The sequence below is a fragment of the Camponotus vicinus genome, unplaced genomic scaffold (genome assembly GCF_025532165.1).
Source record: "Camponotus vicinus isolate PSW18456_S1 unplaced genomic scaffold, iyCamVici1.0 SCAF_4, whole genome shotgun sequence".
NCBI classification, from domain to species: Eukaryota; Metazoa; Arthropoda; class Insecta; order Hymenoptera; family Formicidae; genus Camponotus; species Camponotus vicinus.
In genome coordinates, this window is record NW_028141976.1 from 11,026,921 (window position 1) to 11,039,704 (window position 12,784).

The 12,784-nt window shown below is 32.4% G+C and overlaps 2 protein-coding genes and 1 long non-coding RNA gene across 3 annotated transcripts; 2 read left to right on the top strand and 1 right to left on the bottom strand.

Moving 5' to 3' along the window:
• Positions 1-731: 731 nt before the first annotated feature.
• Positions 732-6,026, bottom strand: Cenb1a (Centaurin beta 1A). Its single transcript, XM_083096914.1, has 12 exons — positions 5,718-6,026; positions 5,467-5,524; positions 5,197-5,255; positions 4,414-4,587; positions 3,689-4,333; positions 3,430-3,609; positions 3,243-3,349; positions 2,986-3,169; positions 1,983-2,895; positions 1,764-1,863; positions 1,546-1,666; positions 732-1,476 (listed from the first exon to the last, which is right to left on the bottom strand). The coding sequence occupies exons 1-12, from the start codon at positions 5,768-5,770 to the stop codon at positions 1,308-1,310; spliced, it is 2,763 nt and encodes a 920-aa protein (XP_082953040.1). The 5' UTR covers positions 5,771-6,026; the 3' UTR covers positions 732-1,307.
• Positions 6,027-6,231: 205 nt separating this feature from the next.
• On the top strand, positions 6,232-10,618 carry LOC145969994 (uncharacterized). Its single transcript, XR_014438287.1, has 3 exons — positions 6,232-6,324; positions 8,481-8,569; positions 9,761-10,618. It is a non-coding gene; the product is annotated as an uncharacterized LOC145969994 (long non-coding RNA).
• Positions 10,619-11,328: 710 nt separating this feature from the next.
• LOC145969993 (thioredoxin domain-containing protein 12) lies at positions 11,329-12,512 on the top strand. The gene is made up of 2 exons (XM_083096330.1): positions 11,329-11,735; positions 12,156-12,512. Exons 1-2 carry the CDS (start codon positions 11,467-11,469, stop codon positions 12,418-12,420), a joined length of 534 nt encoding a protein of 177 aa, XP_082952456.1. The 5' UTR covers positions 11,329-11,466; the 3' UTR covers positions 12,421-12,512.
• The last annotated feature ends 272 nt before the right edge of the window (positions 12,513-12,784 follow it).

Below are 12,784 nucleotides of genomic sequence, written 5' to 3' on the forward strand. Positions count from 1 at the left end.
ACAAAACATTGGCAAATATTTATGCATATATACTATCATGCAAATAATATTGCATTGTGTATTCTCTTGAGAATTCAAGAAATATATGTTTGATTAAAATTTCGGTTGATTATTTTTAGTTTCATCATAATATATCTTGCATTTCTACGCAATTTCATATGTATATAATTCTTTCCTACATAAAATTGAATTATTTATATTAAAGAAATATGTAAAAATATTAATCAGATCAATAATTTTCACGTTTTATGTACACAAATAGAAATTTTTGATGATAAAACTCTCACTTATCTTATAATTATATTTTGTTATATATAATGCATAGATTAACAATAAAGTACACAAAAAGATACTTCATTTTTTCTGGAAAGCATTTATAATTATATAATACGCGACTATATACTACTGTGATATCTTAACAATAACATACATTGACACGTTGTATATTTGTAACGAGATGATGATTTGTTATGTTCATGTCATGCTACTCTCTAAGCATGATTTGTAACATAACTTTATTGAATTAAATTGCAAATAATAATCGTATTAGAAGATAAATATATATGCGTATATAAGAAAATTTGTCTTAATGTCTTGTCCTTTATTAGGCCATTATATATATGTATATATATATGTGTATATATATATATATATATATATATATATATATATATATAATTTTCTTCATTTATCATATAATAAATTCGATGTAATGCGACTCAAGAAAATATTTTTGCATATATATATATATATATATATATATATATATATATTCATATCTAATGCATGTTTCACTTGCAATGTTTTATACTTGCTCTTAGGTATTTTGAAGATGCGATATCTCATATGAGATATGCAATTAACAACAAATTCACTTGAGACATGTTTCTTCTTTAACATTCTGATGAATATAAATTAGTATGAGAATTCTGTAATCTTTGTAAAATATTACCTTATATATAACAAGTGAAAAATTATAAATGAAAAAGAACTGAAATTTTATAATTCTTGAATTATCCTTAAAAAGATTATAATAATAAAGATTATATATTAGAAATTTTGAGACAATATAATAGGGCTATTTTAAATGTTAAGATAATTAATTAGTTTTGTATATTGAGTAAAAAGAATTGATATACTTCATGATGTTTTATACGAAACGATTCTAAATATCTGTTTCCATTCATAGTTAAATGATGATTAATCAATACTTTGCAACAATTTGAACTCTGTCATTTTAATATATAAGATATTATTTGTTCGCGCGCATAAATCTTTATGAATAGTTATACGAGATGTGTAAAACCTCATTCAGACATATGTGGCAGATTCGTGGTATCATTTCGACGTTGTAATCGTTCTGGATGCGAGCAAGCCAACTGACTGAAATCGCGAACGACATCATTGAATGTTTCATCACCGGTAACGCCTATTTCAGAATCTTTCATTTCTTCATTTAGCAGGCCAAGTCGTAATCTGAAATATACATGTCAATATAATAAAAGAAAATATTTTAATATCATTCAATTCCTGAGAAATATTTACAAGGTAACGATATCAGCATTCGCTTCTTTTACAGCGATCGACAAAGGTTTTATCCCACTTTCATCTTTGATGTGTTGATCGGCGCGATGTTTCAAAAGTAAGCACACTTGTGCAGTATGTCCTGTATATAACAAGTACAAATACATTCATAAGATTATAGCATTCTAAAAAAACGTAGAAAAATACATATATAATTTATATAATTTATTAATGTGTACCTAATTCCGTTGCTAAATGCAATGGTGTTTTTCCCTCGGCATCTTGACAATTGATTCTTGCACCATTCAGAAGGAGATATTCACACGACATGACAGAGCCCTGCGTATCGAAAACGCGCGGTCATTATCAGATTTCTATATTTTGCAGTGGGTTTTATGCAAGATTGAGCAAGAATAATATTATAATTTAGTGTTTCATGGAAAGTTTTCTGTACATACACTTATTATCGCTTGATGCAACGCATTACGGCCTTTATCATTAACATTGGACCATAATTTATCAGCGCCGATCGCCAATGCTGCACACATTACGGGCAAATTGTGTGCCAGTGCAGCTTTGTATAGCAATAGATTGGGATACAGATTCTCGATATCCTCTTCGTCGGTAAATTCTTCGTCCTCACCAGCCGTTGAATCTTGATCAGAGCTCAATTCTAAATTACCGTCCATAATCGGTTTTGGTACGTCGCAACCAAACATTAATATATCCGATTCTGTTTTTTCATTGCAATGCTTCTCCAATTTAAGCTCTGTATTTTCCGAATTATCATCTTTGGTATCATCGGTGTGTCTACTGGAATTGTCGTCTGATTCGCCGACTGAAAGCGTACTAGTAATATCCGCTGTCGATACATTTACTTTCCGTTCGCTTTCTACCAGATTAGTATCTCGAATCAGTTCGCTGCTCGCAGCTTCCCCACAAGTTGCAGTATTCTTAACATGTTTATTACCATCGTTCAATTCGCTTTGCGAACGATTCAAGATTTTTCCATACAGAGTGGAATTATTTTTTAAATCTACGGTAGCGCTATCATCCGAGCTTACTGAATTCCGTTCCGTCTTTCTCGCTTTTCCAACGGAATTCAAACTATCGATCGACGTGTGCTTGCTATCATCTGAACTCGTTGAATGATGGCCTTCTTTTACGGATAACAACATCAACGTTTTATTGCGATTACTATTGTCGATCTTATCACAACTGCGCGGTCTACGACGTAATTTACGCACGCTCCATTTTCGAAAATGCGTTTGCTCTCGACTGGCATGATGCCCGGTTGGTATCACGTCATTTAAAGATTTCACAAATTTACGATCTACGTACTTCAACTTTATCCAAGTTTCCCGAACATTACTAAAGAGAAAGATGTAAATATTTTTGCTTGTTTACTTATTGTTAAAGAGCAACTAATCAATTCATACCTACATACTACATACTACATACCTATTGCATTTTGGTGTAGCTTTAGTAATGTCGGGAGCTATAGGTAGAGCCTCGTATATACTGTTTACAACAGAATTACCTAATTCCGCCATTACTTTTAATATTTCTGGTTCCCAATCATCTAAAGTCAAGGAGCGAACTTTACTATAGTGTACTCCAAGACTTCTATGTACACCAGAACATTCTGTACAAATATTAAAGACATTAGAATATTAATGGATGTTATAAATAATAGTGTATATATAAGTGTAATTTACCTATGCAAAGTGTAATGCCTAGATTGATACTGGCCCATCTTGGATTAACATCACCACAATCGCAACAAACCTCGTTACCTGAGATCTTTAATAATTGTTCCCACACTCTAAAAAATGTTGAGGCAATTTTCAAGATATGTTTGACCATTTAACATAAATCAATGGCATATGAAAATCTATAAATCACCTCGACTTCGGTTTTGTTAATCGTCTCACGAAACCCTTGTTATCGCGCGATTGCGATTCATGTGAATTAATGCTAGCACCTATACTCATACCTCTCTGAATGGCAACACCAATAGCTTGTTGCATCGCAGTCACCCAAGCCAAATATGTTTCTTCGCTGTCTGCTTGCAACATATGGCTCCTGCAAATTAAAAAACAAATTTTTTTCATGTTTGCAAATAAACTGTTTTTTTTTATCAAATAAATGAAACGCATCTTACTTTGTCAGACTTAAAACTTCAAAGCAGTTCCTCCTATCGCAATCAACGACAGGTTTTACAGTGCATAATCGCAAATCTTCTTCCATAATTGTATAATCTTCATCACCTGTTCGTTTTCGATATACCAATTGATGGTCTTTCAAGCAAAACCACCTCCTATTCCATGTTTTGAAAGCATTACTGGTCCTTTTAAATAGGTATCCTTCCATCTTGGGATTACCAGGTACCGGAGAGGGAATCAGATCTCTATTATTAACGTAAATATGCCGATTTTCCATTTCCTTCTCAAGCTTATTCGAGTCATTTCTCATTTTGACTAAATTCTCATCGAGATCTTTTAGAAATGGATCGAGATCCTGAGCGAGATCGCTACCTTGATGATAATAAGTGATACATGCATGCATGTAACTCAGCAATGTGCCTAATATTTCGTGTCGCTTGCGCGCTTGCAACATCGTCAGTACATGAATGTAGTCTAATGCTGTGTGTCGAAAACATGATCGAGTGGCCGACAGGATATTCGATGCTTCTTCGTATTCCGCAGGCCGAGATTTCGGTACTTGAGAGTTTCTATTTAATGCAATGTCGAGATCACCCGAAATTCTCTCAAAGTAATGCCGAGACTCTTTTACTCTCTTGATGTCACTGGAAAAGCATGCGAGGCAAAATTTAGAGTAAATCAATCACCTGTCAACTTGACAATATATGTACATATGAGAGCTCACCTTTTAATAAAATTATTAAGATCTTTCATCACAGTTCTGGAAGCTTGGTCTAACAAAATAGTATGATATTTGTTCATTTCTTGTAAAGCATGAATAAGTTTATTTAGGAATGCCATTATCTCCGGATCGTCGCTAAAGTACACAGACAACTCCCATAAACTATTGGCAAACTGACTGTTAAGAAGAAAAAATTATCATTAATAATTATGCTGTTAAAAATATAATAACCTATAGTTTATAAGACAAAGGCCTCCGCTGCAATGAGTCGCAAGTCGTAAGTCGTGAGCGAATTGACCAACCATAGTCGATTATTTCAAAAATAATCAACCATGATTGGTCAATTTGCCTACGACTTACGACCTACGACCCATTATAGCGGAGGCCAAAGAGAGACTTGTATGACTTATTAAAAAATACATATGTTTACTTGGAATTTTATATATTTAAATTATAATAAAAAATTATTAATTTTAGCATGATTTTCACTAGCAGTTGGTGTTGTGAAAACATAAATATGTTTTAAATATATTATGTGAATTAATGCATATATTTTGCTTATGTCTTGTTTAATATATGTGTTAATCTTTTTTATAATTTATAATTATTATCTTTTTTATAAAGCTTATATACAATATTATGTGCAATATTTGTACAGTACTTATATACTAATAATTTCATATAAATTTTTCACATCTTTATTACTTTCAATTTTTAATTTACTTTTCAACGCATTTTATGTGGTAATTTAATATTGATGCAATAGTTGAAATATATGAAACTTACTTTTGCTGTCCAACAAAGGCTTTTCCAGTGTCGATGGTTAGGCTGCAATTCTTCAACACCTATAAACAACAAAAATAAAATAAATACGATAAAAGATAATTATATAGATGAGAAAATTCTCTTGTTATTACATATATATATTATTTTTATTTCCTGCATACATTGATTATATTACTTTATATCATCTTTGAATAATGAAAAATTTATGCCACAAAAATTAAACTAGTATAAATAAAATACATGCTTGTGCATCATCATATCGTACAGTACCTTATCTAATTTTTGTTCAAGTTGATCTATATTCTTCTCCACCTCTTCGATGCAAAATCTGTAAAATTCACATTATTTTATAAATTATACATACTCTTTTCATCTCGTATATAATGTTGTCTACAAAACATTTGGATGAAATAAATATATTTAAAAAACTAAGATGATGATGTATACAATACAACAGCATTATCAGTACTCCTTTGTATAAAAGAAATTATAATTAGATTGAAAGCACGAAGATGTTATACCGAAATTTCGGAGTATCTCGTAAACATTCTTCGAATTCGATCAAAGGCTTCATTTTGTACTCTAGATTCCTCGAGATCCTCGAATGCAGCTTTGTCCGGTGTACTGCAATCTCGAAACGTCGTAAGCGCGATATTTTCCATGAAATTAACACGTTAGTCAGCAGTCCAAGTGCAATTAATGAAAACTATACGCGCGCGCACTCGCTTAGAACAGGTCCTGTCAAACACCAGTCCGCGTCATGGAGAAGTAAGAAACACGTAAGAAGATGGACTACTGGACATTGCGCTCCCGCAAGTATATTTGAAGTGTGTATGTACTAAAAGCGAGAGAGAAAAACAGTCTCTTTGTTCTTAAGCGCATGCGCGTTGACATCTCGTGCGCTAGAGTTTATCAGCGCCTCGACACTTCCGGTATCTAAAGTCACTAGATATTTTCTATTAGAGAGAAGCCTGGGGGTCGATTCCACAGACTTCTATATATACTAGACTGCTAACTCCTTATATATAAGACGGCTTCGATTTTATGTACAAACAGAGAGATACACTCATCGTGTGCAGCAATCAGCTGATCGCGTCGAGCGCCCCACATGATCGCCTATATCGGACGGTGAGTTGCGCCGTCCCTGTCTACCTCTTGTACTCGTTCCGTAATTCGCAAACTATTTTATATAATAATTTAAAAATTAAGCCTCGTAGACAATTTTGGTAAAGGGAAAATCGTCTTAGAATAGACTCGACAATTTATTTTTTTAAAGACAAACGTTTGTTCTGGATCACCCTGTATACGAATCATATATTATAAAATTTTATTTTATTTCGTGGAATATATTTTTCGATTGATGTAATGTTATAATTGTAATGTTATAATTGTAGATTTATGTTCCAAACGAAAATCATACATTTACCAGCAACTTAATCCCTCCTCCTTGATGTTCTGGTGTAGAACCTCCTCCGGCTTATACAGATTCCACCGAGCCCGCGGGTAAACTCTGATATCCCTGATGCATCTGTATTTTTACGCCTCTTGTGTATTGTTTATGATCATGCCGAGGATTATTTTCATATCCCAAGTATGATTGCAAATCATCGTCCACTTGTCGTTTTACAGCAGATGCCGAATTCTCCGAATAAGACACCCAGGAAACCGTTGGCTCTTTACGCAGAGCCCTACTTATTATAGGATTATCTTTGACAGAACTTGCTGGATAAGAAAAGGCATAGTTACAGATTCAATGATGGATATTTTCTTTAAAATGGCATCCAAGAGAGTGTTAATTGATGAAGCGTTGTTAGTTAATGGAATCTTTGATGATTCTTTCGAGCTGTTCGGAGTATCAGAGTTCTTCGCGACTGTAGTGATGTTTTTTTGCAGATTCGCCAACATATCGAATACTTGACTAAGTACAGCTATTCTCTGTTGAAAAGGAAGAGTTGGATCTATTGTTGATTTTATAAAGGGAAACATAGAGGAAAGATTTAAAAGGTCTTTTTGCTGTAGCGGCCATGGTTTTCTCATACGCAATCAGATCATTCAGAGTTGCTATCATATTGTTCTTTAGATTGCCAAGCTCCGATATTATAATATCAATGGTCGCGTCCTTAACAGCTGCGATGGATGATGCATCGTCCAAAGATCTTGTATTTTTATCCGATAAAATATCACGTAACTCTCGCATTGCTTTTATACATACATACGTACATACGTACATACATACGTATAATATACACACACGCACGCGCGCGCGCTTGTGTGTGTGTGTATATATATATACAGGGTGATTCAAAACAACCTGATGTCTTTGAAATATGATATTCTTGAACGAATTCTAAGACTATTTTTCCTCTTGAAAATTTTTTTTTTTAATTTTTTTAATTTTTTAAATTTTTTTTTATATTTTTTGATATTTTATTCTTAAGCGTTACGTTATAACCTTCCTAGACGGTAATAATATTGTTAAATATTGTGTAGAAACTGTAATAATAATTTAATACACTTCAAAGGATCAAATATTGTGCAATAAAATTGACTGTCTGGGGAAAAAATTAAGCTTTGGACAAAATTTTTCAAGAGGAAAAATAGTCTTAGAATTCGTTCAAGAATATCATATTTCAAAGACATTTCCAATTATTGTCCTTTTTAAATAATATTGTTTTCGTAAAATTTTTTCTAACATAATTCAAATGCGATTTTCCACAGTAAATTCTTTCCCGAAATAATAAAATTTTATTTTTAAATACAATTCTATAATTGTTTTTATTAATTCATACTTGTGATTGTCCATAGTCATTATTCATTACATGCATATTAAAATTGTTAAAAACTTTATTAAGATTTATATTTCTTATTACATTCACACTTATTTTTTGAAATGCGTGTTTCATTTTTAATTTATTTTCTATTCTATAAATATTAAATTGTTTTTCTGTTACACTCGTTATAATATATGTGCCTCGAATAACGTAAATTTCCAAAACTTTTTAAATCAATGAAAAGTGAATTAGCTTCTTTTGATTCATTCACGAGTTGGATGCATATGTCGCAAGTAAGTTTTTGTAGTACGCGCATTTCAACAAAACCAGAGATGTAAAGCACGGAATGTTGTGCTGTTGAATTTACAAATTGAAGTGGAATATTATCAACTGTTACATCTTCAATATCTTCCTCTTTTAGTTCATTAAAATTAAGGTTCTTTTTAATTCTTTTTAAAGATAAACTTCGTCAATAAACTAGTATTATCAACTAGTATTATTCTTAATTATTAGTTCTTGTTTTGGCCATTTGGTACCTGGGGGCGCTGAGATCTTGGATCGCATTGCTTCAATGGGAAACGTGAGGCATTAACAGTCCATAGGTATATAGTCAAAGGATTTTGAAATAAAAAAGTTAAGATTTGTGAGAATATCTATTTGAATATTTATTGAAATATATAATTAAAATTTATTTATTTTTTTATTGAAATATGTAATTTTAATACTTATTGCGCATATTTATTTAAATATTTATTTATTGATTATTTATTTGAACATTTATATTTATTGAATATTTATTTATTCGAATATTTATTTGTGAATATTTTTACTAACGTCTCTTTTATCCTCTGTTCTGTCATTCGAGTACTGTCAGCTGACCGATAGATGGCATTCGACGGCCGTTTCAAGTAAAGTCACTAGATATGGAATAAACATTTCGATAACATTAGCGCAAATTGTATCAAACCTCTTAATATTATCAAATTTCTCCGCTCCACTTGATGGGGATCCGATCCTGCACTTTTACTAAAAATTTATAGAAGCCTTATTAGATCAAGGATAGAATACGGCGCTTTTGTATGGTACAACGTACCAAAGTATTTATGGAATAAAATTCAATCCATACAAAATCAAGGACTAAGACTGGCAATGGGTTACAGAAAAAGTACCCCGGTAAATGTTATTATGGCCGAATCCTGCGAGCCTCCTTTCGCTGATAGAGTGGAGTTCCTAGGCATGAATTTCATAGCTAAAATAATCTCCCAACCGAGTCATCCACTAAATAATATTTTCCACAGAGTACAGAGCTTTTTAGAAAATCCAATTAATGTCAAAAGGTTTCCTCCTTCGTTACTATATAATTGTTTTCTTAAATTTTCTCAAATTGATCATCTATTCTATAAAGCAGACATGCCTACTTTTTGTTTATACCCATACAAACTCAAATTTTTCATTCCTTATGTATCCTTTCAAGAAGGAAATCTCCTTAAAAATAGTCATCATCCAGCCACTCTGTTCCATAATTTATTCCCAACTAGAGAGTCACAAGTCCACTTTTTTACAGATGGCTCAAAAATTAAAGGGCTTCCCTTTTCTGGATTTGCAGTATACAACAGTGCTAATAAGATAAATTTTAAATATCGTACTTCAGACAAGGCATCTATTTTTACTTGCGAAGCCATGGCCATATTAACAGTATTACAAAAAGTAGAATCGGATCCCACTCAAGCAATATATATCTTTTCAGATTCGAAAAGCGTGCTGGAAGCTATAATCTCATTTAAAAATTACAGAAATAGATCTTATTTAATATGGGACATTATTCACTCAACCTACAATTTATTTCTTAAGGGCAAAGAAATAAAATTTTATTGGATCCCAGCCCATGTAGGAATTGAAAACAACGGAAGAGCAGATGAACTGGCTAAAGATGAGGCTTTTACGGGCTACGATACACAGTTTCCAATACCTATTAGCGACGCTAAACCTTTGGCGAAAGAAAAATTATTCAACAAACTATGGAATTGGGCCCAAGAAAGAGGCAAGCATAAAGGAACATATTTTTTCCAAGAATTCTTCAGAAAGAGTAGGAAGCCATGGTTCTACAAGGCTAAGTTAAGCCGAAAAGTTATTGTATCAATTAATAGATTAAGATCCAAACATACCTCACTGGCCGAAAGCCTATGGTTGCATAATATCAACGAATCACCGGAATGCGATTGTGGTTTGGGTAATCAATCTGCGGAACATGTATTTTGGGAATGTTTATTAACAAAAAAATCGAGAGAAACTCTCGTACAGAATATCTCAAACCATATTCCTAAGGACAAGTTAAGTACAGAGTTTTTGCTCCAATTAAATGATATTCAAGTTGTCACAGCTCTGGATCAATTCATTAGCACAATTCCTTTCCGGATATAAATCGTATCAATACGTAGCTTCCTTTCACTCTCCAGTCTGGTCTCTATGCGCACATAATTGAAGTGTTTTGAGTGGGTAAATAGTAATAGATAATAAAGTAATTATTTAGGTTAAGAGATAATTAGTTATAGATATTTTTAGTTTAGCTTAGTTATTATTTATGTATATATATCCTACTATTGTATGTTACACTGTGCAATGATTATTTACTTTTTCTCTTATTTTATTGTAATACGCCAGCGAACCAAAAGTATAACAATTTAATTTAATTTAACTTAAGTTAAAGTTAAAGTTAATGTAAATTCTAACAGTAATTGTAACTGTCATTTTATTCAGTACAATAGTATTGTTCTCTTTTTAGTTTTAAACGGTGCACAAAAATTTATTCACTTGTGATAGCGACTTATATAACAAGAGCATTTAATATTTAATACTTATTATTAAGTTATACTATAAGTTAAAAGGCCAACTTTAGTTTCAAGTAAAGTCACTATACTATAAGTTAAAAGGCCAACTTTAGTTTCAAGTAAAGTCACTAGATATACAAAGTACCGCAATCCATAAGACTCAATGTATAAGAATTTGAAGCCAAAATGGCTTCCTAAAGTACAAGTGCACACTTTTGTTACGTATGTATGTACACTTTAAATGCAATTTTCTAACCTGTATGTGAAATCTGAGAAGCATTCGTAACTAGGTTGTTGCGTAAAAGGCTATAGAAATCAAAGCGAAAAAGGTTTTCGTTTATTTCGCATCCCAAAAAGCGAAAATAACAACAAAAAATGCAAAAAATGGCTGAGATTAATTGCCAAAAATACATTATCATTAAGGGGTCATGTAAATATATAATTTGAATGAACCGCTTATTGGAGCCAAAATGGCGAATGATTGCGGTACTTTGTATATCTAGTGACTTTAATTTCAAGAATGAAGCGCGAAGTTAGCGTCGAAAATTTCAAATCGCGCATGCGTCGCGTACAACACGTCGAACCTCGAAATTAATATTAGTAGCGAATGAAAGTATAGTAATATTAGTATTGAATGAAAGAAACGTCTCTTGCGGTGAAAATCATTAATCATGCGTTACGCCAAGTGTCTCGTCGGCTCCGCGAATCTTACCGCCCTAATGTATCATTACGTATTCGGAAGCGCGATCGCGGCCGAGGACGATTCCAATTACAACTTCGGGCACATGTACAAATGGAAGAATTTGCAGGAGGGCTTCCAAGAAGCCAAGGTCTGCAGGAAACCGATATTCCTCCTGATCCACAAACCGGGCTGCCCCACCTGCGAGAAACTCAAGCCTAAATTCACCAACTCCATCAGGCTCCTCGATCTCAGCAAGCAGTGAGTGTAATGTACCTTTTTTGCAAAAAGCTTCCTCTTATTACTACTTTCCGCGAGTATTATTAAAGTACGCGCGTACTATTAACGTAAACAATCCAATTATGTAGATTCTACCTACAGAAGATACAATTTAGAAATTAATAAAGATAGAATTAATCAATATATACAAAAAGTCTCTGCGAATTTATTTTTTTATTCTTATCAAAAATGCGCAAATATTGACGACGATCTCGAGTTATAAGTAAAATGTATGGTTCTTTGCAAACTGAATTTTAGAAATGTGTACAATTTAAAAAAAATAGCAGCCAAGTGACAGAGAATTAAACAAGATAAACCTTGTATTTAGCGCATACAAGTAACGTAGGATTTTTTATATTAAACTGATTATTTCCTTCCCCCCCCCCCCCCGCCAATGTATAGCTTCGTCATGGTGGATGCGAGGAAAGGCGAGATTCCCGCACAAGACGAAGCGAGATTTCAACCAGATGGAACATACGTTCCGAGAATTCTCTTCTTTACTCCGGACGGCAAATTTATGGAGGATGTTTATAATCGTCATCCGAAAGCCGACGATAAATACAAGTATTTCTACAGCAGCACGAGTCAAATAATAGACAGTATGATTTTAGCGTTGGAACTTTGCTCCCGGGAATCGCTGCTCGATGACAAAGCTAAAAAGAAGTAAATCTTAGATTTATTGAATGACAATTGCAACTGCTTCACTGTCATTAAAAAAATTATTAAAATTTGCGGAAATAAATTTGCTGTCTATAAATATATATGTAGCATTTTCTTAAATTATAATAATAATTAATATTTTAGAATTAAAAGGATATTATAGTTTTATAAAATTTTTGAATTCATAAATTAAATCAATGATATTTTAATAAGGACAAGCAAGGGAAAAAAGAATAAAATAACGTTTGTATAGATGCGTATATGATTCATGTGAGTAATATTAATGATGCAACATTTTAATTGTCTCTCTTGAATGAGATATATAAAAATTTTTATTCAAAAAATCCTATTATAAAATTTAAACTACATGA